Here is a 24,883-nt window from a genome sequence, read left to right as displayed (position 1 = left end):
GTCATGCATGACCTCTACCATGCGACTTTGCAATGAATCAAGCAGCAGGAAACTTGGGTTAGCAATGGGAAATCCACCTAATGAAGACTTGAATACAGGTCACACACACACTCACTAAAATGGCACTCCAGTCAACTTTGTTCACATGAGAATCGTAAATACGCGACTTCAAGCAGGAGCGGGCGGGCTGGTGGTGCATTACCTATTCATTAGTGCGACGCTCCTGCCAGTGTCCAAATGCGCCAATAGCAGCAACACTACCACCGCCAGATCTTAACATCACGACCACGCTTCCGAGACGCAAAAGAAAAACGCGTTATGGGTGATGGGGATAGCCTCATGACGCACAAAAAGGATGACCCCCACCCGATTTGAACGGATAACCTTTCGATTGCATTCCAGAACTGGAGTCGAACGCGCTACCGTTGCGCCAGAGGGCCGGTTGGTGGATGTTCCGTATTAGGAAGATCCGATGTTGACGATGCAGCTGGGAATTGAACTTATCAATCGAAATCTGCACGAAAGAGGGTCCTTAGGCACGAGAAGTGGGTCGTCTGTCCGCGTGTTGTTGTGCGTGCAAGCTGCAGAAGAACTGTCTGTCGCCTTGCTCCGTTGCGACACCAGATTCTGCCACCGGCCGTCGGACCCGTCGGCCTCGCCGCCGTTCCTGTAGCTGTGGCCTACTTCGGTTTTCTTTCTGGCTTCAAGACTCCTCCCGAACCAGGGCCGTTGTTTGCGACGCGGCCACGGCTGTCGCAGGTGCCTCTGAGACCAAGTGTGTCGAGTTGTCCGAGTTCTGTTCCGCGTCAGTATGGCAAAGGGAGAAGAACCCCGGCGCCTTCATCCAGATCCAGCGGCTCCGGCGCTTGCATTGTTGGCGTGCATGCCTTCCAACAACCTCGTTGGGTCGCCGAATTCGTGCATGCATGCAGTTTTACTGCTTCAGAAACCGCAACTCTGGCGCGGAATTGCCACAATACGCGCGTTGCCTGGTTGCGTGAGGAAAGGCATTCCGGCTGGGAACGCAACAACCACAACTCAATTTGGGCCACAGCCGCTTCCGAAATGGTGTGTAGCTTGACAATTCTGTCAAACTGATCGTTCTTCGTCAAGGGAACTCATGTATTCACAAGCTGCCGCTACCTTGATAGAAGAACGTGTTACTGTCGCCTTTTGGTCTCAACCAGCTTCTGCTACGGGTAGGTATGTTCCGTCATTCGGGAACTCGCCCCATTCTAAAGGGAAAGCCCTATTTCACATGCTTCCATGTGAAAACCGATTCGCTTGTGGGCTGGTTCTGTTAGCGCAAGGTCGAGAGAGAAAGCCTAGTCAAATCCGGCGGGCATCGACAGTCTCACTGGGTTGGCGTCGTCTCTGGACTCAGCCCTAGTACTGCAGGGTACAGGAACAAGCTTTAGCCCCAAGGGACCCTGACCAGAGAGCTTCCGACCACCTACCTTCTGGCGCGCAAACATTGATGCCGAGCGGCCGTCTTTGTCATGGCCGTCTCCATACACGAAGCTGCCTTCGTCGATGGGGCCAAGAGAAGCTTCCCCCGCATAACCCTGAGATCTACTAGGTCTAAAGGGCGAACAACGCCAACCAATCTTGGGCGTCTACAACAGGGGGAAAACAAGAATAAAAGGAACCGAGCTCGCAGTTCGGAACATGGCTTCTTCGGCCATGGGCTCGTCATTTCCCCCCCCGACTCGTACGTACATTGACAGCCCAGGACGCTTGGCATGATCATGACTATCCTCGACCGTTGTTCATTCGCAGGCGCTCTTGTCCTCGCCGGGCTCGCCACCGCGCAAGGGCAAGGAAAGGGCGATGTCGACCCCTTCGCGCCTGTCTACGCCACGTGCCCCTCGGACTTGCGAGTACGGCCTGCCTCAGAAGTGAGTCGTCACGCTTCCGAGTCCCCGTTGCACATAGTGACTCCTTAACGCAGGGACTGTCGCGGGCCGAGTCGTCTTGGAGGGCCGGCCGCGGGGAGAAGGTCATCCCAGCACTCTCTTCGTACCTTACGCTGGCCAACATTGACGGTTTCGATGTCCAAGGCTACATCCAGCGCCTCAACACCTCCAACTTCCCCGTCGTCGGCCTCTCCGTATCGGGAGGAGGAACGCAGTCCGGCGTTGGGGGTCTTGGCATATGGCAGGCCTTCGATGCTCGCAACCCTGCTGCAGTTGCCGCCCGTACGGGAGGCCTCACGCAGGTCTTGTCGTATATCACGGGCTTGAGTGGTGGTGGTGCCCTGACGGTCAGCACGCTGTAAGCGAGCACCGTCTGCGTCGTCTCTTTCTGTGTTCCAGTTGGCTGACCCCCGAGACCAGAGCCGCGAACGATTTCGTCACGATAGACGCCCTTAGGAAACAGATCAACTTCGCTGTTGACTACACTGTTGGCCCTGACGGCAACCAAACCGCATACTTGACAGACATATTCGAAAATGTTGGCGCCAAAGCCGAAACTGGTTTGCCCGTCTCCGTCGCCGACGCCTTTGGTCAGTTCTGGGGCACCTATCTACCAGAGAACCGGACGTACGGCAACTACTCAGACCTCACCCTCCCCGGAACCGTGTTCTCCCTCGGCGAGGCTCCGATGCCCATCGTCTCTCTATCCGAAGTCGTTCCCGGGCAGTCGCCCAGCATCGGTGGCATCATGTGGCCCGGGAGGAACGCCACCAACGGGTTCAATCTGACTTCGTACGAAGTGACCCCGTTCGAGTTCGGAAGCTGGCGGGGTGGGAGAATCCAGGCCTTCGTGCCGACCAAGTACCTCGGGACCTCCATGTCCAACGGCACGGCCCAGAACAGCAGCGAGTGCGTCCAGGGCTTCGACAAGTTCACCTTCATCCAGGGGTCCACGGCCGCCGCCTTCAACGCCTGGTTCATCGACGACTGGTATGACACGCCCATCTTCGCCAGGCGCGCGTTGAGGACCGGCCCCCCGGCGTCTAGCGCCATCGTCCCGCCTCCCCAGTTTAAGGACGACGGGCGCGTGATCCTCGTCAGCCAGACGGCCGAGTCCTTCAACCAGACGTTCAACGAGTCCCTCTGGGCCACGTACCCGAACCCCTTTGAGAGCTACAGCCCGGCCATGCAAGGCATTGACCAGCTCCTGCTCGTCGACGGGAGCCTCGGTGGCGAGACGAACCCCATCCGACCCCTGATCATCCCCGAACGCGGAGTCGACTTCATCATCGTCTACGAGGCCTCCCTGGACGCGGCGTACAACTGGGTCAACGGCACGAACCTCGTCAACACCGCCCAGTCCGCGGCCCAGGGCAACATCCCCTTTCCGCGCATCCCGGACGTCGCGACGCTGGTGACGCGTAATCTCACGAGGCAGCCGACCTTCTTCGGCTGCGACGCCGCCACCTCGCCCCCGACGCCGCTGGTGCTCTACCTGCCCAACTCGCCGTGGTCTGGCTACATCAATTTCACCTTCTTCAAGTCGTCCTTCACGGACAACGAGTTCGACCTGACGGCCGACAACGCCTTCAACCTCGCCACCTACGGCAACGGCACCGTTGACCCCTCGTGGCCCGCCTGCCTCGCCTGCGCGACGATCCGGGCCAGCCTGACGAGGCTCGGGCTCGGGTTGCCGGACAAGTGCCAGGAATGCTTCCGTCGCCACTGCTGGGACGGCGAGGTTGCCACGCGGGCGATCGCGCCGGAGGATCTCGACCCCAGGCTGAGGCTTAACCCGGGCTTGTCGTATGCGGAATGGAACCGGACGTATTGGAACAGTCAGAAGAGCACGGGTGGAGGCACGGGAGGTAATGGCAGCGGGGGCGGCGGCGGCGGTAACAACGCGGGGGGAGGAGGGGGAGGAGGAGCCACGCCGTCGCCGTCACCTTCGCCGGGCTCATCCGGGGCATCGATCACGGCCGAGATCGGACGGGCTGCAGCTGCTGTGACGGTAGCTTCTGTCATTGCCCTCGTCGCGCTGCTGTGAGGGAAAAAAAAAAGATCCTTTGAAATACTCTTATGTGTAGTACAGGCGACAACAAGCTTCGTCAGGAGCTAAATGAGACGTTGAATCCTTGCGGCTTCAGTACGTTAGGGGCGAACATTCCATATTCCCCGTCTTGCTGCTCCATCCCAAGTACATCTGCCAGCACGCCCCGTGCCTGTGCAACAAGGGTGGGCATGTTGCCCAAGAGGCCTTGTGCCAGGTGCATCCAGTCGGTGACGTCCGAGAGTTTCAGTCGGAGAGCCTTTGGGAAAGGAGTATTGGGGTTAGTAGCCGTGGGGGGTCAATCAAGAAAAAGAAAGAAAAAACTTGATGAAGTGCCTGGGTCTCTCACCTCGAGTTGGTCTCTCACATCCGGGTCCTCGTCCAGTGGCCTCAGGAGTCTGATCGTCCTCTGTGTATACACGGCGTACTTGGCAACCTTGTATAGTTTTGAGCAGCCGTCCAGCACGTTCTGGACGTCCAGGCCTTCTTCCTTGACTCCCGCCAGGAACTGGACAAACTGACCCATCATCCTGACGTTGAGTTGGGCGTGCGGTCCCATGGGCTCCTCGAGTGAGGCCCAAAGAAGTATCAAGGTCGCCATCACTGGATAGCATATGATGGCCCTTTGCAAACGACTGTCAGTAAAGCGGAGGGGGGAGTGCCTGGGATGTTCTTTGGGGGGGGTCACTCACCATAGATGCACGTATGGCTGCGGCGACATGACCCGAAAGAGATCAATCGTGGCCCGCGCTGCCGAGACGCACTTGGCGTAAGACTGCTCTATCGTGGGCAAGGACTCGCTGCTCAGCCACGAGGTGTAGAACGGGGACAGCGGGTGCAGTCGGGACGCGTTCTTGACCTGGGCCAGGCCTATGTGAGCCTTGATCAGGGCGTTAAGATAGACAAGATGCAGCAGAGCCACCGGCGTCTCCAACTCCCTGGTTGCGAGGAGGGCGGTGTAATCCGGCTGCAGATCCTCGGGAAGCGAGCTCCTCCACTCGTCAAGCTCGCCGTCGCATGTCATGACAACCACGTGGTGATCCCCGCCTGACCGTAGCTGGAGGTTGTGGGGAGAAAACTGCCTGTGAATGCGCATCTGGATCACGGACAGCCGCGCCATGCTTGGGAAGAAGTCAAGTGGCCGTGCAGCCGGGTCGTCGCCGACGGCGAAGCTCTCCGTAGGGAACTCGATCATGTCACCAAGATCGTGGGGAGAAGGCAGCCCGCCGTGCTTGACCATCACGTCGGTGTTGAGGATGTACGACGCCCAGTAGACCCGCCTACGCCGCTCTGACTCTGCGGCGTCAAGGTTGGCGTAGGTCTCTCGCACATGCAGCCCCAATATTTGCAATGTCCGAGCCGCCGCGGATGCCAGTTGCGTCGTTGTCCGGGTATCGGCTGTTCCCAGCAAGAACGTGGCCATGGCCAACAGCGCCTCGCAGGCCGAGACGTCGCCCCCTCCAACGATGAGCTCTGGGAAAACTGCATAGGCGTTCTTGTAGAAGCCCCAGCTGATCGCGCTCATCTCGTCAAAGGAGTCGTTCGCCGTCCTCCAGCGCACGGCGGCCCCGAAAAGGGCGTTGATGATGGCGAACCTCGCCGGGTGGTCATCGCTGTTGGCGGGGCCGGCGGCGTACTGCGCATCGAGAAGCCTCGAGAACTGGCCGCGCGTCACAGTCGGGCAGAAGAGCTGCGTGTCTTCGACGACGGTCTGCCCCAGGTCGAAGATGTACTCCTTTGGCGGGAACCGCACGAACGCCTGTCTCTTGAACGGCGTCGGGCTCATGTCTGTCTCGATCTGATCTCGGACCATGCGGAGCCCGGCGAAGAAAGCAGCGCGCGGGAAGGCGTTCTTTGCGGCCAACAAAGCGTCGAAGGGGGGTATCCTTTCTCCGTGGCCCGAGTCCGGCTGGTCAGTCGGGTGACTTTGGCTCTCCGGTGCCGGGTTCTCTAGCAGGGCCAAAGACTGAGCGTTCGACGTACTGCTTTGTGCCTCAGACTGCCCTTGAGAATGCGGACGCCGTACCTGGCCGTCGTCTACCTTGACATGGTTCCCGGTATGATTATCAATCACGTTGAGTTGGCGCATCTGCTGCTGCAAAGGCGATTCACTGCGCTGAAGCGTTGATTCCGGGTCAGCCGCTGCTTTGTTCCTGGTCAAATACATGTCAGTGCCGTAATCCGTCAGAACCAGCAGGGTTCGGGCACTCAGTCAGACATACTTCCGCCCTGGTCCTCTCTTCCTTCGTTGTGTGTAGACACAGGGAACATTCAGCCGTGTGCAGAGCCCGCAGACCGGCTCACACCCATCGCAGCGTCTCTTCCGCGCTTGACAGTTTTGACAGGCCTACAGGGGGGTTTTCGCCCCTGGGGGTCAGAAAAAAGGTCTTCAGTGACATCAAGGTCACTTAGGTAGCTAAGGTACTTGAACTTACATTATAGATCCGCTTCTTCTGCGATTCCTCGCCATTGCCGTCTTTGGAGACGACGGATTCCGCAACGCCAACCATTGCTACCATTCGAGGCCGGTGAGGTAATTACAGCATGGTAAAGATTTAGGGCTGCATCCGCCAAAGAAATCAGGAAAAAAAAAACCATCCGCTCCAGGAGAGGTTGGCGTGTCGTGGGAAGGGGGGAGGGAGAGGGAACGAATGAGGCGGATATTAATAAGCATCCGCGCTATGCCACACGGCGGATGTTTCGGCGGATACAGATTGCATCGGGGTTTTTGGGGGGGAGGGGGTTTGCTTCCTTCCTTCCCCGCCGTCGCACTTGGACGACACAAAAAATGAATCCGCCTGCGTTGTGATGATCCTCAGCCGCCGCCAATAACGGATGCAGAATGCACGTTCGTCTCACAATGTGTTGACACCACAACGTGGGATTCGCGCTTCCGCCTCATCAGCGTCGAATCCCACCGGCCCCCGTGGGAATATCGGACACAGCAGCAGACCCAGCAATGAATGGGTCGTCTACAGCTGAATAATGATGATCTGATCTCCAGCCGTTGGGCTTTCAGATAGCGGGAGAGGTGCCTGTGCATGAGCGAATGCAACTATGGAAATGTATAAGAAGAAACCCCATTGCCCACACTCGTAAGGGTTTGGAACAACCAGAATCAACCACAGTCCAACAGATCATACCCAACCGACTGAATTTCAATATCCCCAATCACAAAAAATCTCATCTGCACGCCGGCAACATGAGCACCTTCAAGAACGTCGCCCTCCTTGGTGTAAGTCCTTGTTTGTCACATCACCTACCGAGTTCCGGATGCTAACCCTCTCACAGAAGGGATATCTTGGGTCTGCTATCCTCAAGGAACTTGTTGAAGGCGGCTTCAACGTCACTGTTCTTGGTCGCTCCGAGTCGACCAAGGACGGGCTCCCCGACGGCGTCGGATTCAAAGTCGTCGACTTTGCCTCAATCGATAGCCTCACCCCGGCTCTCCAAGGCCAGGACGCGGTCGTGTCCACCGTGAGCAAGGCCGGCCTGCTCACCCAGCCTGTCGCCATCGACGCATGCATCAAGGCCGGCGTCAAGCGTTACATTCCCTCCGACTGGGGCTCCTTCACGACCGACCCCAAGGCGCACAGCGACCTGGCCACCGTTCTCGGCCCCATGTTCAACACCCAGAAGTATGTCATTGAGAAGGCCCGCGCTGGCGAGATTGAGTACACCATTTTCTCCGTCGGCGGCTTTATCGACCTCTTTACCCGAATCCCCGTCGCCTTCGATTTCGCCAACAAGAGCATCATCATGTACGACGACGGCGTCCATCCCTTCAGCATCACGAGCATCGCCAGCATCGGCAAGGCCGTCGTAGGCGCCCTCAAGAACCCTGACGCCACCAAGAACCGCAATCTCAAGATTCACGAGCTCCTTGTATCCCAGGCGCAGTTGCTAGCGCTGGCGAAGAAGCTATCACCCCCGGGAACGCAGTGGAAGGAGACTAAGCTGGACGGTAAGACCGAGTGGGAAAATGCTCTAAAGGCTGTGTTGGAGGACCCGTACAACGAGACAAAGATTCTCGAGGTCATCAAGACCAGCCTGTTCAGCGGACGCTACGAATCTGCGTACGGCAAGGTCGACAACGAGCTGGTGGGTGTCCCGCTCCTTACTGAGAAGGATCTGGAGGAGAAAATGGCGGCTGCCTTCAGTTCTTAGGCTGCAGATTCAAATGACAAGCGCGAAGAGTGGACATGCTTCGTGTAACAGGTCATCTGGAGTATTTCAGATAAACACAAACTTAGAACGAGCATTACTTCATGGGTTGTGTAAGCCATCAGCCAACGAGCGCCATGCAAGTACTTCATTGGCCTACTAGAGGAGAACAGCTTCAATGAACCAGAATGACGCAAGGTTAGACTTTAGCAAGAATGGTCAGGTTTGTATCAAAGATGACCTCGTGTTCAAAATGCGTGTTGAACGTCCGCTCATGTCCGACCCAGTTGTGTGTGTGTGTGTGTCAGGGTTTGTTTTGCGATTCTTCCTGTGCCTCTCCGGAGCAGCGTCCCAAATCTTGTCGGCTCCGACACGATGTCCACATCGATGCTGTCACTGAGTCGAAGAGCTGCCAAAAACATTTAAATCGGGTATGTATAGCAGAGTTTAGAAATTGTACAGGCCTTCAGGACTGGAGGTCACATTTCGACGGCCATCTGGTGGCGTGGATGCTGGGTGGGTGCCGAGCCAGCGCCCAGATAGACACAGGCCAAGACACTACAGATGTTGCCACGGTGCGACGAGTCGATCGTATGCATTTGAACATCTGTGTATGATAGGTCGTGTACGTGAATTCTCTGCAGCCCACTCACTTGATGGAAGAAGACGAGGGCTGTACAATCTTAGGTGTAGCTTCACATGTTCAAGCCGCTCCAAGCTCATGGAAATCCCCACGACCTGCGTCAGTGTATCTTGCGGTTCATACCCCGACATCCCATGCAATAAGGGACGGCTTTGGCTCATCCCGTTAGCGAAGCTGTTGTAGTCGCATGCCGTGAGATGACCAGCACCCGTGGTGCAGCATGCTGGGTTGGGGGGCCAAGAAGGGCTCTGGGTAGCCTCGAGGTCTGGCACCTCGCCTAACTCGCCGACTCGGCGAGGCGTTGCCGATGGGGATTTTGAAATCCCATCTGAATAAAATGAAACCCACATCATGGTTTTGAGTGCCCGCAGACCCGACGCAACGGAAAGGTCTGGAACGCTCAAAAGCGAGCTTGACACCGGCGCTAACAGCCGTTAGTGTCCCTGTCTAGGTAGCGTAGTGATGTTCCGATGCAATGTGCTGCAGTTGATCCTCCAAGCTAGCAGCCCCCCTGCCGCAGCTGAACTTCCCATGGCGTAACGATAACTTAAACGTGGGGTTTGAAGTGATCTGTCCAGTTGCCTTTCTGAGTAACCAGCTCATTGTTCAGTTGGTTAGGGTTAGTCAGACACTGGGAAACATTAAGCGTGCCTCGAGCGGTACTATCAGAAGGGGGTGGAGGGGGCGACGTAAGCAGCGACTCTGCGCCAAATCAAACTTCTGACACACTAACAATCCAGCCAATGGCTGGCGCCTTGGTTGCCATTCTGAGAAGATCTCCGTATTGGTATCCGGGCCCTCGCCGGGGACCCACCCGTAAGCGACGGCATTACGGAGCGGAGCATATGGGGCCACCCACGTTCCCTAGGCCGTGGGCGTTCTGTTCTCATTGCCTCGCAAAAACCAATGTTGTCACCCCTGTTCGTCTCGTGTGTGCCATTCGAGTGGCATATTCATCTGAGAACAATCCGGGCTCCAAACTAATACTCAAGTTTCTCACTATTCCAAACGCATAGAATGGCATGCCGTATGGTCAGAAAGAGAAGCATCGTTTCGTCTAACGCGCAAAGAAAAACAAAAGCAGCTCTTGAGTCTTGGAAGTCAGTCTAGCGGGATTAAATTGCAACACTTGTATACTAATCACCAGTTCATCGACCAAAACGAGTCAAACCCTCCGAAATGGCTGGTTCTCGCATGCGTCAGCACATCATGTTTGTGCGAGCCCAGAGGCAGCTTAGAAGACATTCGAGATGCCACCGAACAAACGATTCGAGGACATCATCACTGCGCTGGAAAGCGCACTTTGGAAGAGATCATCATTGCGATCCCTGAACCCAAGGCCGATGATTACCATTAACTATCACCTATCTATAAAGGCGGAATCTGGGCGGTGGATTTCCGATAAGAACCTGTCCGCTTGTAAACGCGACTCTGCGAGACCGAGGACGGCCACACAAAGGAAACATTGATGCTACATCGCCTGTGGCGACTGGCACCTTAGATCAAGAACGAGTCGGGGTGGTCGTTGAAGAACTGCATGGCCTCGACCCGCCAGTCGTCCCTGACCACCTTGGGCCCGCTCTCCTTGAAGTTGTACGTCTCCAGGCCGTCCTCGGTGTACCTCGGCCACTTGGCGAGGTCCAGGCCGTGGTTGTTGGGGTCCAGCGTGCGGATGAAGGAGATGGCGGTGGCCTGGTAGGCCTGGGTGTTCTTGCTCAACCCGTACGGCAGGCCCGCGAACATGTAGAACCAGACGTCGAAGGCGTGGAACGAGCCGAGCACGGGCAGGTGCGTCAGCACGCCCAGGTCGGGCAGCAGGCCCGCCGCGGGCACGCTGACGTCCGTGATATAGTTCCAGACGGCCTGCTCCGAGGTGTTGTAGTGCGCGAGCAGGTTGCGGCGCTGCGCCTGGAAGCTGAAGTCGCCCACGACGGCGGCCAGACGCTTGAAGTTGGGCGTGACGGCGTTCAGGACGCCCGTGTCGAAGGGGGAGCCCTGGCGGACGTCCGAGGGGTAGAGCTCCATGAGGGCCGCCATGTCGGCGTCGGTCGCCTTGGGCCACCAGGTAGTCTGGAAGTAGGACGCGAAGTCCTCGTCCGAGAGGGTCTCGAGCTGGGCGAGCAGAGAGAACAGGGTGCCCTCGTCGCGCATGTCGCCGGTGATCAAAGGGACCGAGGCCATCTTGCCGGCGGCGGCCAAGCGGTGCGGCGAGTCCTTGAGGTGCTTCCCGTCGGGGCGGATGGTCCACGTCGAGGCGAGGGAGCGAGGTCCTAGGACTAGCATAGAGCACACTTGTCAGCCAGGTGGAACCAAAAACGTGATGAGAATCAGACAAGCGACGAGAGAGGAGTAAAGTGAGGTAGACAGGAAAACTCACGCATTCCCTCTTCGTTGACCGACGCCATGATGTCGTCAAAGTCGGCAACCTTCAGACAAGCAATCTTGTCCATTGCCTCGGCGCACCCCGCCCTCTCAACCATGTTGTCGAAGAAGGGCTGGGCGCGCTCGGCGCTCTCGACCATGACCGGACCGCCCGAGAGGGCCATGGCACCGCGGAACAGGTCGGTGGCGCCCTCGCCCTCGTCCCACAGCAGGTGTGCGACGACGGACCAGCTGCCGGCGGACTCGCCCATGATAACGACGCGGTCCGGATCGCCGCCGAAGTCGGCGATGTGCTCCTGCACCCACTTCATGGCGACTCTCTGGTCCTCGAGACCGAGGTTGAGCAGGCCGGCCTCCTCCATCTCGCGCGAAGCCGAGAAGCCGAAGGCGTTGAGGCGGTAGTTGGCCGACACTCCAATGATGGGCTGGCCCAGGTTGACCGAGGTGCGCACTAGGCCGCCGACGTTGTAGTTGAGCGCGGCGCCGCGGATCACGTCCGTCTCGCTCGTGTCGGTGAAGGGACTGCCGACCTCGAACCCGCCGCCGTGGATCCAGATCACCACGGGCAGCTTGTCGCCCCTGGAAGCGTTCACCGGTGTTTGCACGTTGATCAGAAGACAGTCCTCACTGCGGGTTTGCCCCAGGGTGTTGAACACCGTGTCGGCCAGGGCGCCCACGACGGGGCCGATGGCCGTGCCGGTCTCGCCCAGCACCAGGCTGCTGGACGAGTTCTTCGTCAGGATCGATGCTGTCGTTTTTTGCGGACAGATTGGACCGTAGCTGCTTCCATCGAAGTCGCCCAGCTGCTGAGTGAAGAGCTGAGGATGCTCGAAGCGGCCGGCGGAGGCGAAGGGGATGCCTTGTACGGGGTTAGCACTCTCGTCTAGGCGAATCGGCCGGTGAGCTCCCGGTGTGGGCAAGACGCACCCAAGAATTCTTTGATGTTCCCGCTCACCCGTCCGGTGATGTTGGCATAGTCGATCTCGACTTTGGGCTTCAACCAACTACGGGACGTGACGGGCTTCGCCACAGCAAGAGCCGAGTTTGACGCTGCGAGAAGAGCCGTGAGCCCTACCCAAATGGAGGAGGTCATCTTGGATTAAAGGGGCGACAAGTAGTGGTATTAAAGAGCGTGGTTGGAGGATTGGTGCTTCAACCCGCCAGTTGGATATTTGGACAATACAGAGACAGAATAAAACGAGTGAGGCTGTAGCCAGCAACGAATGACCACGCTACACGAAAGATGTGAAGAGAGCCCTCCACGCCAAGGGGCACAGTAGATGTACTCGGCGAACTTCATCTGTCCACCACCAGTTCACCTGCTCGCCGGTCATGACAGACCCTCCTTCTCGCCAGGTGATCGATCATAATCATCTCCCGAGGTGCCGAACGAGTCCTTTGGAAGAGGGCGGAATGTCTTCCGTCTTGAAATTATACAGTTCCCGGATGAGAAAAGCGTCAAGCTTCCGACACGGTTGGCTAGTCATGACTGTGCCCAAGAAGAAACAATCAGCGAAGATCAACCGCCCCGTATTCCGTAACAAGTTGGGCTGGGGGCTTGCGGGCTGATGGGTTTCTGGGCAACCCGTTTTTCTTTTAACCCCTTTCAACTCGTGCCCATCGAATATTGCCCAACTGAGACGATCACAACCCCATCTGGCCGCCCCTCACTCACCTTGGTATTAGTACATAGACGGTGTACTCCGTAGGAAGCAATTTGAATGCCGTTGAGGCCCTGTCTTTACCCGAAATCTACCCGGGGAGGGCCGTGGATAAAGGCTTACGATGCCATGCCTACTCGATATGAGCATCTCGATTTCATTTCTTCGTGGAGACAATCCATCGGGAATCTCTTCCTGTTTACCTGGAAACCCCTTGTTCGGGTGCCAAAGGGGAAGGGGCAGGGGATAACCTAGACAACCCCGGCCGTCTATCAATGAAAGTGGGCGTCAGGTAGCCGGGATGCCGGCGATGGCCAGTTGACACAACGGTTGAAGAGACCGGGGGGGGAGGTCATTGGACATCTATTGGATACAGACTCAACTCAGGGGGCACGGACGTGACTCAGGCCATGTGTCTGAAAAGCTTTCCACGTGTTCATGATCGATTTGGGAAATCCTAGTTAGAAAGAATTACGGATACGTTACCAGAAGTGAAGAATGGTCTTGAGGCCTTGGGCCTGTGTGGGCCCACCGCTCTCTCTACAGCACGGAAACGAACATGGAATACGGGACATGGGACGGACGATTTGTAACCTTGGTAGGGAGGTAGCATCCAAGTAAGTTCAAACTTTGTGAGAGACGTTTGTTTTGCCAAGAAAGGCAGGCTGTTTGTCCCAGGCATCAGGAAGAAAAAGACGGGTTAAGACCCGGATTTCCTCGCAAACAGCCTGTTGTTCGGACTGCTCCATACCTACTCGTTCGTATAGCCAACAACAGATGCCGTCATGGGTATATAATTACATGATTAAGATGTACAGCAGAACTACACGGTCTCGTCAAAGGCCTACACATGCTGCTTCTCCTTCCGCTCCTCCTCCCACGTAACGTCCCTCTGGACGACGATGGTGTCCATGGGTAAATCGTCTCCCAGTGCGTCGCTCTTGTCACCGGAACCCGTCGCCCCAGAGACCGAGTACTTCATGCCGCCGCCGTGGTGAAGGTACTCCTCGGAATCGTTGCCCGTGGTCAGCCGCTCGTGGTTCGCGGAGCGCTTGAAGTTGTGGACGCCCGGCCGCGACCCGGCGCCGCCAGTGCCGGCGAAGGCTCCGGTGCCTGACGAGACCTGGTTGGACTTCTGATCCCGGGTCGACCACGGCGTGCCGTAGCGCATCTTGCGGTACACGGGGACGAGGGTGACTGCGCAGGCGCCGATAATGGCAATGTAGATCTCCACGACGGTGGCCGTCCACATGAGGGCGTACTGCTCTGTTTAGACGAGTGGTCAGCATCACATCCAAGTCTTGAGAATAGGCTCCGTGGGAAGAACGGGGTTGAACGTACGGGTCATGTCCGTCACGCCTATCGAATAGAGAGAGGCCAAAGAACCAAAACGTACAAGGCTTGCAACAACGACACTGTTTTTAATATATCGTTAGCATATCCATCACGCCCAAAGCTAGACCCCCCCTCTCCTCTTTTCGGTCCACCAAGGTCTCAACTCACAGACTTCCCAGGCCGAAAACACAGCAAATGCCGACTTTCTTATGCGAGCTGACCTGCAGCTTCAGGGTCTCGCGGATCGGCAGCACCAGCGTGAAGATGTCGATGAGGCTGTTGGCTATGGAGTTCCCCACGAAGTAGAGAACCAGGTCAATGCAGGTGCCCGCGCCGGGGTTCGTCGTCTGCTCCCATGAGTATGAGAGCGGGCGGCACTGCAGGCAGTTGGTTATGAAGATGGCGACGAGCCAGCCGAGACACATGGCCGACAGCACGTAGATGCCCCTCTGCATGAACTGCGTCGGGAACACGCGCCAGTAGAAGGCCAGCAGAGACAGCTTGATCAGCGGGGACGAGAAGCCGTAGCAGAACTCGGCAACGACCACGCACTGCGAGAATTCTCAGCTTTCTCTTCTTTTCTTCTCCGCCCCCCTTCCCAGCAAACGGAGCAAGAGTCACGAACCTTGAGGAATATGACCAGCATGTTCGGGTCCTCAGCCATCACGTCGACGATGCTCCGGCCCAAACCGCCGTGGACGGTGGCCTCAATCGTGGTTGCACAGAAGGCGTGGTTGATGATCAGGCTGATCAGCGCCAGCCAGTCGTCAAGACCCCATCCCACACCCGTGAGCTTTCGTGCCCAAAATCGTCCTACACAGGTGATGGTGGCTATCACGGCGAGGATAACATTGATGGCAATGATTGCTATTCCCGTGTGGGAAGTGGTGTCGGTCGTCGTCGTCATCGTTGTCGTTGTTGAGGCCATTCTATCTATCAGACCGTCCTGTGTTGACCTGGAGCCGTAGCCAGTCAACTAAGTCCAAAGTTTCGAGAAAGACGATGGACCGGCCTGAGAAGGAAAGCAGCGATGAATTCTCCGAGCCTCGTTTATGCACGGCGAAACCTCCTTTTGTGGCTCTGGGGACGAAACCCAGGTATTGACGATTTGTATGCCGACACTAACAAGCCCCCTTCTCTAGGCTCCCCCCTCGCCGTATCCCCGCTGATAGACAACAGTCTAACTCGAGACTGGTACGAATCGGAGATATGTGACGGTGCCTGAGCCCAAAGCTGTACCCCTCTCTGTACAGATACACCGATCTATACCACTTACACCACATTAAAAGGGACCCGATCACCGACACTCACTCAACTACACGTACTGTGGTACAATTCTCGGTGGGATACGTAAACCCTTGGCATGCGAGTCATGTGAACGTCCACTCTCCATACAACGAGGCTCCATCCAACGTCCACTCTCAAAACCATCTTGAACTGTCAACTGGGGGGGACATGACTCGCCAAGAACCCACCGTTGTCAAGAATTGTCCCATCAAAGGGGTATTCAGAACTCAGGCTTTTTGCTAGATGCCGTTTCGCCGAGATTGAAATGCAACAAGGACTGAATCGAGGCGGGGGGGGATAGTGGGAGGAAACCCGGTGAAATGACTCCCAGCTCCCATCCATTAGCATTTTAGCCCCTGACCCCCGAAGCCTTAGTTGCCGGATTCTAGCCCCGAACTCTGAAGAATCGAGAAGCCCGCGGCAACGGGAGAAACGCGGCATGCAGAGATTTCACGGTTTTGCTGCCCATCTAGCAAATTATCTCTCTGGGTCGCGACAGGGGTGAGGATGGGGGGACTAGGTTGCGACACGATCGAGTTGCCGGCATGTCGTGCTCATATCAGTTACTATCTCCTCGTCACCGTCACCTCCACGAATGTGCCGAGGGCTTGCCTGAAGAGCTCCATCGGAGACTTTTTGGTCCTTGTGAATCGTGATCGACACCACCCTACATCGACATCAACAACACCTTCATCGGAAAGGGTTACCCAAGGCAAGGCAAGGCAAGGCAAGGCGGCAGTTCTCTCGATATGGCCGGCAACAAAGGGGCGAGCTTCCCCATTCTATCGTACCAACCCATACGGATCCTCTACCAGCTCCTCGGTGGCCTCTTCATCCTCGTCCGCCTGCCCGTGTGGTGCGTCCAGGCCCTGGTACCGGCGTGCCGTTCTCACCCGAAATGGGGCTTCAAGCAGACGCTGATGGCCCGCCTGACGCGCAACTTCGTTGACCTCTACTCCAACGTGGGCATCACCGAGACGCACACCCTCCAGCCAGGCAAGGAGGGCGACCGCTTCCAGGCCATCGAGCCCTTCCCCTCGGATCTTTACCGCGGGCCTCTCGCCTCGAACCCGGACGTGAAGCCCGTCACCGTTGGCGGCACCTGGTTCCCCGAGAAGCCCGACGTCGAGAAGGGTGGCTTCGATGGCACCGTCGTCCTGCATATCCACGGCGGCGCCTTTGTGCTCGGTGACGGCCGCACGGGCTACTGCGGCTTCATGGCCGACACGCTCATCGACAAGGCCGGCGTTGGCGCCGTCTTCGCGCCGCAGTACCGTCTATCAGGCTACGGCAGCGGCGACGCGGCGACGAACCCCTTTCCCGCCGCCCTGCAAGACGTCCTTACTAGCTACCTGTACCTGACTCGGACACTCGGCATCCCGCCCCGGCGCATCGTGCTCTGCGGCGACAGCGCGGGCGGCAACCTCATCGTTGCGCTGCTTCGCTACCTCGACACCTTCGGACGAGACCTCGGGCTCGCGGCCCCGAGCTGCGCCGTGCTTGTCGCCCCCTGGGTCAACCCGCTCGCCAGCCTGGGGCCGGACTCGGTGTACGAACAGCACGACCACTGGAGCACCGACTACCTGCCCGTGTCCTTCCTACGCTGGGGCGCCAGGGTGTACTCGGCCGGCGTCGCCGATGAGGACACGCCGTACGTGACGCCTCTCGGCAACCCGTGGGCCACACCGGTGCCTATCTTCGTCTCCATGGGTGAGGCCGAGATCCTCGAGACCGATGGGACCACGTGGTGCCGCCAGATGCAGGAGTCCGGGAGCAGCGTCACGGTGTGGTATGAGGAGAATGCCGTGCACGACACGCTGCTGATGGGTGCCATCATCGGCTGGACGGAGAGCGCGCAGACTGTGGCGGTGAGGATCGGGGAATTTTTGAGGCAAGTACAGAGTGGGACGGAGACAAAGGGAACAGATGATGTGTGAGATAGAAGGCAGATGTGCGTCATTGCGGAAGTGTAAGTCAACATAAGGTGGTTTTTGCGAGTGATTGACTCGCGATCTTTTTTTCCAAAGCCTCTTTAGTAGGCCGGTTGCAAATCAGTGTTTGAACGCTATACCTGGCAGCAGTGTGATCAGTACTGTTTTACACAGTTCGTCAACTATAAATCAATGGAAGAGGCGTATGCTGCTCAGGCTTGCGGATTGCAGGTGAAAGCACCCTCGATTATCAAGGGTCTTTGACGTAGTCATTTGTTTGTTATATTAGCTGTGCGTGTGGCACATTTCAGATTCATCAATGTCCACCTTTGGGACTAGATACGCAAGGAATCCCCGATTTCGTTCAGGTACGCGATGGCCTCCTCGCGATAATCATCAGCCACGATCTCGGCACCGCTCTCACGCCACAGCATCGTCGACCGGCTGGCCGAGTCGTACTGTGGCCAGGCGGGCACGTCTTCCATGTCGTGCGCGTTGGGATCGAGGCGGTTGACGAAGGCAATCAGCGCGCCCATCATTCGCCGCGAGTTGTTGGATGGCAGCGCGCCAAAGAAGTTGAGCACCACATCGCTCGCATGGAAGCTCCCCAGGAACGGCACCGCCTCCAGCGTGCCGACATCGGCGTAGTCGGCCGCCGTGACCTCTCCCAGCGTCGCTGTGCCATCCAGCACCGCCGCGGGCAGCGCCTGTTCGGCCAGGTAGTTCCACTTGCTGCCCGGCGCGGCCGCCAGCAGCTGCCGCCGCTGGCTCTCGAAGCTGTAGTCGCCGGTGATGGCCGAGATGCGCTTGAATTGCGGGTACAGCGCGTTGCTGTCGCCCGTGCCGAACGGCGAGCCGGCCGTCTGGTCGGCCGGGTACAGCGTCAGGAGCTTCTCGAGCTGGGCCTCGGTAGCGTTGGGCCACCAGTTGGTCAGGAAGTAGTCCAGCACCTCGTCGTCGGTGGTGGTGTTTGCGGCATTGACCAAGGAGAAGAGGGTGCCCTCGTCCCGCATGTCGCTGGAGATGATGCTTAGTACCGAACCTGCTCACACCAGATAAGGTAGGAGGATGCTTGCTTACCCCCAAAGAAGAGGAACGTCGGCAATGGCCCCGGAAGCGACGAGTTTGTCGGGGCTGTCGGTGAAAACGTCGCCATCCGGGCGAATGGTCCACGACGAGGCCAGGCTGTTGTAGCCGAGGAAATACGGCACCGTCTGCATGTGCGTGTAGACATCATCGTACGCGGCGTCCCGCAGGCAGGCGATGACGTCCGCGGCGTCGTTGCAGCCGACGTAGCTGACAAGGGAATCGAAGGTGGCCTGCTGCCTCGCAGGACCCTCAACCTTCAGCGGTCCGCCTGAGCTGCCGATGGCCGCCCTGAAGAGGCCCTCGTGGTCGCCACCGTTGGCGACGAGATGCGCGGCCACCGACCAGCTGCCGGCGCTCTCGCCCCAGATTGTCACCTTGTCAGCGTCGCCGCCGAACGGCCCGATATGCTTCTTGATCCAGCGCAGTGCGTTGCGCTGGTCGCCAAAGCCCAGGTTCAGCAGCCCGGCGTCGGCCAGCTCCTTGGAGGCGCTGAAGCCGAAGTGGTTCAACCGGTAATTGATTGAGACAACGACGACGGGCTGGCCCATGGCTACGCTGCGCTCGACAATGTTGGCGGCCTCGTAAACGACGCCCGGGCTTTCGACGCCGGTCTCCAGCAGCGAGCCGCCCGCGCCGGCCTCAAAACCGCCGCCGTGGATCCACACCAGCACGGGCAGGCCGGCGGTGCTGCTGGTGTTCTGCGGCACGTGGATGTTGACCGAGAGGCAGTCCTCTCCTTGCTCGAGAGTGGACTGCGACAGCGCAGCGACAAGCACGCCAGACAGGCTTCCCAGCGGCAGCACGGACGGGTCGATGGACGACGGGAGCTCATGCTGTGGGCAGACGACGCCGTAGGCTGAGACATTCTGCACGCCGGACACGGCAGTGTCGGCCAGGACTGAATGGCTGAACCGTGCGGCTGTGGCATAGGGAATGCCTAGCGAAGGTCACAGTTGGTTAGTGTTGCGCCTCTGATAGTCGATGGAGAGATGGAGAGACAAGTGGCGGAACTCACCTAGATAGTTGGAGGTGCCGGTTCTATTATCGTTCTTGCCTTGGAACCGGGCGTACGAAGTGTTCACGATAGGCGACGAGTCTCCAACGAAGAGAGAGGCCCCGGTGACAATCTGCGTCGTCGCATGGCAAAGGCCCAACGCTGAGACGAGGACGGCAAGTTGCTGCAGCATGGTAAGAAATAAACGTCTGAGTTGGGCAGACAAGAAAGAGGGTGGTCGTTGACGATGAGCCAGGAACCTGGCAGGACTCGGGGAGTATCCAATATCTACCTATCTATATACCTACCTACTCACGAACACTTCGGGTTGCCTGCCCCGTACTGTAAATCGACAAGAGCTTCCTCCGAAGCCAGCTCCGGAGGGGCCGTAGGAGAAGACCCCTCCTATGGACCATAGCAGACCCCGAAGCAGATGCTTTGGCCAGAGAGTGACGCAAGCCGAGAGTCGAAGCTATCTTCCGATAGTCCAAGATTGGACAAATAAATTGATGCGAGGCCTGTCGATGGCGGCATGCCACGTGGTAGCGCTGGAGTATTGATTAGCGATGGAATATTGGCTTCTGGACGCGCTGCGCTCATGACTCGGTCGCCGTATCTGAATGCTGAGCAGGGGCTGACCTTGTTGTTGTACGAGATGAAAAGAGATGGTGGTCGGTCGTTGGAATCCTAGAGAGTGGGTAGCTGTCTGCATGTGGTAATAGCGCATGTCGGTATTCTGTACTCGAGGAATTTACATGAGTAAGGCAGGCTGATGACCAATGAACAGCACACCCGGGCACCAATCTGTGGATTCAAAGTGATATAAATGGGGGTTTATGGCTTTGATGCATGCCCGGATTATAGTATAGATACTCCCTTTTTTTCTTTAACAGATCTTGCAAGTACGCGATATGTACTGGAAGGAGACGACGCCATCCACATCCAAGAAACATCGTTTACATCGTTACCAGAACAAGTCATCTACATGCTTCAGATACTTGCATCGGGTTCGCCATTACTTTGCATCCAAAAATTGTTGCTCGAGGTTACAACCATTCACTCTATGCTATTAAAGACAAACCGCAAGCGAGAGAACCGAGCAAACCTAGCCCGTCCTGTTCAGCGGATCTTTTCCCCGGGCACAACATACCACCCTCCCTTTCTTACTCATTCTGCATCATTGATGAGAACTACTGCGACTTGACAGTTGACACCGATACCATCGCAGAACCAGCTTCCTCTTTCTCTCTCGGCGGCCTCCCACATCTTTCGCTGTAGGCGCTAAGGATTCCGGGACGGCAAAGGATCATCCCTGCTCCGCACCGCATCTTGCATCAAGGAACCGAACAAGCTTCACCGGCTGAAGTCGACATACCCTACCACCCCAGAAAACTCTCGGCCAACTTCACACATTGAGACTCTCGCAGACTGTCCGTTGTCCTACCGACCATTGAAAAGTTGCCTCATTATACCATTTGAATCCCCCAAAACGCCGCAATGAAGATCAAGGCCCTCAACGTCTACCCCATCAAGGCCCTCCGCCCGATCTCCTTGGAGTCGGCGACGCTCACCCCGCAGGGCATCCTCCACGATCGGACCTATATGCTCTTCAAGGTGAATCCGGACTCGTCGCTCCGCAAGATGCAGCTCTCTACATTTCCCCAGTGCGCCCTCTTTTCCCAGGAAATAGTCTCGTCCGCCTCTTCTTCCCCTTCCACCTCCGAGTCCTCCGGGGATACTATTCGCGTCCGATATAACCCTCCGGACCCGCCACCCCCGGCAGACACCCACCCCCTCCAGGGCAAGACCCTCTCCGTACCACTCGTCCCGGACACTGCCGCCCTCGATCCCGTTTCCGTTGACCTCCACGGCAGCCCCGCTGAGGCCCTCCGCATGGGCGACCCCTACGACGCCTTCTTCTCCGCCTGTTTCGGCTTCCCCGTCATCCTGGTCCACATCGGCTCCGGCCGCCGCCGCGTCCTCGGCACCCTCGCCCCGGGGTCCCCTTCCGCAGCATCATCCACGCCCGAACAACAGAAACACCAGACCCGCTCGCTTCTGTCGTCCGTTGCATCCTACTTCCCGTCCTTCTCGTCCCTTGCGACTCAGGGAAAGCAAGTGGGGGACGACCCCGCGTGGCTGACCTTCACCGACTGCGCGCCCTACCTCGTAACCTCCGCCTCCTCCCTCTCCCACCCTTCCCTCGAACCCTTCAAAGACGACAGTCTTATCATGCCCAAATTCCGCCCCAACATTGTCGTGGAAGACCCGGAAGAAGCCCCCTTCGCCGAGGACTTCTGGGCCGAACTCGCCCTCCCCGCCTCCGGCCCCGGCCCCAGCGGCGCTAGGCTCCTTCTCACCGCCAACTGCGGCCGCTGCTCTTCCCTCAACGTAGACTACGACCGGGGTCGCCCCGCCGCCGGGCCCGAGGGCAAGCTTCTCAACGCCCTCATGAGGGACCGCCGCGTCGACCCGGGACACAAGTACGCGCCCGTGTTCGGCCGTTATGCGTTCCTCGCCGTCGACGCCGCTAGGGAGGATCCGCTGGCGTCGGTCATCCGCGTCCGCGTCGGGGACGACGTCGTTGTCGTCCGTCGCAACCCCGAGCGCACCGTATTTGATTGGGGCTTATCCTAGACTCCGGAAAGAAGGATAGTTGCCGCCGCCGCCATTGCCTAGTCTTTGTCTGTGTGTTGCCAGCGGTGTAACGTAACCGCCTACCGGTTTTCCACCACTCGCGAGCGCTGAACTGTACCAAACCATGCATCATCCCCTTTGCCCCCTTTCTTCCTCCTCCGAGAGTACGTGACAAATGACAGGTCACACATGTCGAGACATATAGGAGGTAGAGAGTGGCATTCTGAACCAGGGCTTACTCATCGTCACACCGACAAAAAGAAAGAAGAACAAGAAGAAGAAGAGAAAACCATATGATATGGTGGTGGGAAATCCCATGCCGGGCAGAAACATTCAATGCCGTGTAACCCATCTACTTATCCCCATCATTACGCCCGTAGTCTTTCGCGCCGTCATCGTCTCGTCATCATCACGATACACGAAACCCTACATCCTCAGACATTAACCGCCTCCCACGTGTTGCAAAACGTCTTCCTCCCTCTTGTCGAAACCTCTCCCTCCCTCTCGTCGAAACCTCTCCCCCCCCCCTCTTTAGATCGGTCCTGCATGTGTAGCACCCTAACACACGAGTTTGCCTATCATTGCTAAGACGAATGGGTATGTGGTTGTATTGCACCATGCGAGAGCCACTGAAGGAAATTCTGCGAGGATGCCCATAACCGGTGCTATCCAAAGAGGTAATATTCTTCACCCGGTGTGGTCAGTGGTGCGAGCCCCACCCCGCGCTGCCCGTCCTTCTCGGGAGGGTGTGTGGAAAGCCACGTCACCGAGGCCGAACCCCTGATTTCCATGGCCAAAAATAACATCATCCGGAGCCTCACATTGTAACCCGTCACCTATTTGCCACGGGGTTCCTTACCATTCACCGCACCGTGTCATCACCGAGCAAGTCGTCGTGATTTTAAAGGGGCCCTGCCACAACGGGACCTGACATATAGGGGGGGAGCCGATGTATCGCTACCGCAGTGTAATAGAACGGGGAAGATCGAAGGAAGTAGTATAGAATGTAGATCTTTGTACACCAATCACCCCCCTCTCCCCGGGTGAGACAGGGTTGTTTCCTTTACACGACAGTCCAAATCCTCGCGTGAGCCTCTGCTTGGCCTCGCGGGGAGGGCATCCGGAAGAAGAAAAAAGAAAGGGGGGGGAAACGACCGCTGCGCCTTGCTGTGCGACATGTCAGATTTACATGCTGCAAACCGCGAAAAGCTTTGCCGCGATTCTTCCATGAGGCCTGCCTCCCTGTGTCACCACCACAAACCCGTCCCCCTTCTTTCCCCGGATCTCCCCTCGCACCACAGGGAAACACTGAAAGAAAAGGCCCTGGAAGGGAACAGAAAGAGCCTCGAATGTTTCCCTACCCAGCCCTGCCCCAACGGTCGTGACGCCTCCGACTTTACGCCGACTTCACACACACACACACACACACACACACACACATGTTCAAAAGGCCCGAGGCGGCTGCACGCATTGTCCCCCCCGGGGGGCCTCCGGAACGAGGCCGTGGTGAGACCGAAGAACCCCGCGACCCCTACTCTTCATGCTCGACGCCCCCCTTCCTCTCAAAAACAATCATCCACCAGGTAAACAGCTCGAATGACAACCTCGGCAACGTTGACGCGAGTGACGAGAAATCATACCTGGTTTTGTTGCTGTTGTATGGCCCTTTTCCCGCCATTCCGTTATAGTACCTATTGCATATTTTGCTGCTCTTACCATCCAACCCATGTTAGGAGTCATCCTCTAAATGCCGGATCAAGTGGATGCCGCGCCATGTTCTGTTTAACATTCATACCAGTTGCGAAACCGAAGCATACGAGGTAAGTAGACTGCGGTGCAACAAAAAAAAAGCTGCGCAGAAAAGACAACTATAGCACGAGAACGGGGCATGGTGCTAGTATTGTAGTGGTCTTTGCCTTTTATTTCTTTCAATACTTTATTATGAACTGCACTGTTGCTGAGCTAGACCGATGGAACCAGAACAGAAGCCTCCAATCAACCAACCCAGGAACTCAACTACTGGAGACATTTTGGTTCCTTGCCTGTAGAAGTGGTCGTCAACTGAATGAGTGACCAACAGTCGAGGACGTGGGCATGGAATCGCAAAAGTCCCGGACGAAGCCCTATGCTCTAAAGAAATAAAGAAAGCCTAACTATTGTCAGTTGGAGTCGCTGCCGTCCAGTCCGCCAGCCCTTGCGTGCTGATGCGACGCAAATCTAAACCCGGTTTTTTTCTCCCCTTCTTGATTGCTATACTCCGTGAAACCGTTCGTCTTAGAACCCAAAGTCTACTGTGTTAGATTAAGAAATGTTTTCGCCTCGCAAACCCTGCTGTGAGTCTCCCTCGGACCCTGGTTCCGCCAATGCCGGATGATGGGTGACCAAAAAACGAAAATAGGAAAAGAAAAATTGCTCTTTGCAGCTTGCCATGGAAGACGGGGTGGGTATTGAGATTCGTGCGGCCGCTAAAAACTCCGTTGCTGTGTGTTGATGAACAATGAAATGAGATTGGAGAGTGGGTGTCTGTCTCGAACTGATGAGCCGTCGAGCCGGAAACTCGGCGAGCGGACGACGAGCTGTGGATGGATGAGTCTCCCTGCTGATTTACACGCCTGGCTGTTCCAGATTGTGATTGTGGCGAGGCTCCACCGCAGCATTGCCGTCCTTAACCAGGCACGGCAGCTCGAGGGCATCATCGCACAAGGGTTAAGCCGTTGACACAGACGCTAGAGCAGTCCCCTGTCTGCGGGATGCGCTCCCCGCCGGGGTTGTTTAGCTGCAGCCGGCTACACAG

At 57.3% G+C, this 24,883-nt stretch overlaps 9 protein-coding genes across 9 annotated transcripts; 4 read left to right on the top strand and 5 right to left on the bottom strand.

The window, feature by feature from the left end:
- Window positions 1-1,748: 1,748 nt before the first annotated feature.
- On the top strand, window positions 1,749-3,963 carry CH63R_04835 (Lysophospholipase; the record flags this gene model as incomplete). The annotated part of the gene is made up of 3 exons (XM_018299810.1): window positions 1,749-1,898; window positions 1,952-2,274; window positions 2,316-3,963. 3 exons carry the CDS (start codon window positions 1,749-1,751, stop codon window positions 3,961-3,963), a joined length of 2,121 nt encoding a protein of 706 aa, XP_018161056.1.
- Window positions 3,964-4,024: 61 nt separating this feature from the next.
- On the bottom strand, window positions 4,025-6,485 carry CH63R_04834 (Fungal specific transcription factor domain-containing protein; the record flags this gene model as incomplete). The annotated part of the gene is made up of 4 exons (XM_018299809.1): window positions 4,025-4,225; window positions 4,316-4,589; window positions 4,659-6,007; window positions 6,402-6,485. The coding sequence occupies 4 exons, from the start codon at window positions 6,483-6,485 to the stop codon at window positions 4,025-4,027; spliced, it is 1,908 nt and encodes a 635-aa protein (XP_018161055.1).
- A 530-nt stretch (window positions 6,486-7,015) lies between these two features.
- CH63R_04833 (NmrA-like family protein) lies at window positions 7,016-8,133 on the top strand (the record flags this gene model as incomplete). The annotated part of the gene is made up of 2 exons (XM_018299808.1): window positions 7,016-7,201; window positions 7,258-8,133. The coding sequence occupies 2 exons, from the start codon at window positions 7,016-7,018 to the stop codon at window positions 8,131-8,133; spliced, it is 1,062 nt and encodes a 353-aa protein (XP_018161054.1).
- A 2,137-nt stretch (window positions 8,134-10,270) lies between these two features.
- On the bottom strand, window positions 10,271-12,248 carry CH63R_04832 (Carboxylic ester hydrolase; the record flags this gene model as incomplete). Its single annotated transcript, XM_018299807.1, has 3 exons — window positions 10,271-11,043; window positions 11,151-12,014; window positions 12,083-12,248. The coding sequence occupies 3 exons, from the start codon at window positions 12,246-12,248 to the stop codon at window positions 10,271-10,273; spliced, it is 1,803 nt and encodes a 600-aa protein (XP_018161053.1).
- A 1,412-nt stretch (window positions 12,249-13,660) lies between these two features.
- CH63R_04831 (Integral membrane protein) lies at window positions 13,661-15,079 on the bottom strand (the record flags this gene model as incomplete). The annotated part of the gene is made up of 4 exons (XM_018299806.1): window positions 13,661-14,082; window positions 14,158-14,231; window positions 14,320-14,702; window positions 14,777-15,079. The coding sequence occupies 4 exons, from the start codon at window positions 15,077-15,079 to the stop codon at window positions 13,661-13,663; spliced, it is 1,182 nt and encodes a 393-aa protein (XP_018161052.1).
- Window positions 15,080-16,187: 1,108 nt separating this feature from the next.
- Window positions 16,188-17,375, top strand: CH63R_04830 (Alpha beta hydrolase fold-3 domain containing protein; the record flags this gene model as incomplete). Its single annotated transcript, XM_018299805.1, has 1 exon — window positions 16,188-17,375. The coding sequence occupies one exon, from the start codon at window positions 16,188-16,190 to the stop codon at window positions 17,373-17,375; it is 1,188 nt and encodes a 395-aa protein (XP_018161051.1).
- Window positions 17,376-17,704: 329 nt separating this feature from the next.
- CH63R_04829 (Carboxylic ester hydrolase) lies at window positions 17,705-19,645 on the bottom strand (the record flags this gene model as incomplete). Its single annotated transcript, XM_018299804.1, has 3 exons — window positions 17,705-18,386; window positions 18,450-19,395; window positions 19,474-19,645. The coding sequence occupies 3 exons, from the start codon at window positions 19,643-19,645 to the stop codon at window positions 17,705-17,707; spliced, it is 1,800 nt and encodes a 599-aa protein (XP_018161050.1).
- A 212-nt stretch (window positions 19,646-19,857) lies between these two features.
- Window positions 19,858-20,179, bottom strand: CH63R_04828 (uncharacterized protein; the record flags this gene model as incomplete). Its single annotated transcript, XM_018299803.1, has 2 exons — window positions 19,858-20,042; window positions 20,092-20,179. The coding sequence occupies 2 exons, from the start codon at window positions 20,177-20,179 to the stop codon at window positions 19,858-19,860; spliced, it is 273 nt and encodes a 90-aa protein (XP_018161049.1).
- Window positions 20,180-20,949: 770 nt separating this feature from the next.
- On the top strand, window positions 20,950-22,089 carry CH63R_04827 (MOSC domain-containing protein; the record flags this gene model as incomplete). Its single annotated transcript, XM_018299802.1, has 1 exon — window positions 20,950-22,089. One exon carries the CDS (start codon window positions 20,950-20,952, stop codon window positions 22,087-22,089), a length of 1,140 nt encoding a protein of 379 aa, XP_018161048.1.
- Window positions 22,090-24,883: the final 2,794 nt, after the last annotated feature.

The sequence above is a fragment of the Colletotrichum higginsianum genome, chromosome 3 (genome assembly GCF_001672515.1).
Source record: "Colletotrichum higginsianum IMI 349063 chromosome 3, whole genome shotgun sequence".
NCBI lineage: Eukaryota > Fungi > Ascomycota > Sordariomycetes > Glomerellales > Glomerellaceae > Colletotrichum > Colletotrichum higginsianum.
Note: the sequence above shows the minus strand (reverse complement) of the source record. Positions and strands in the feature narration are given on the sequence as shown.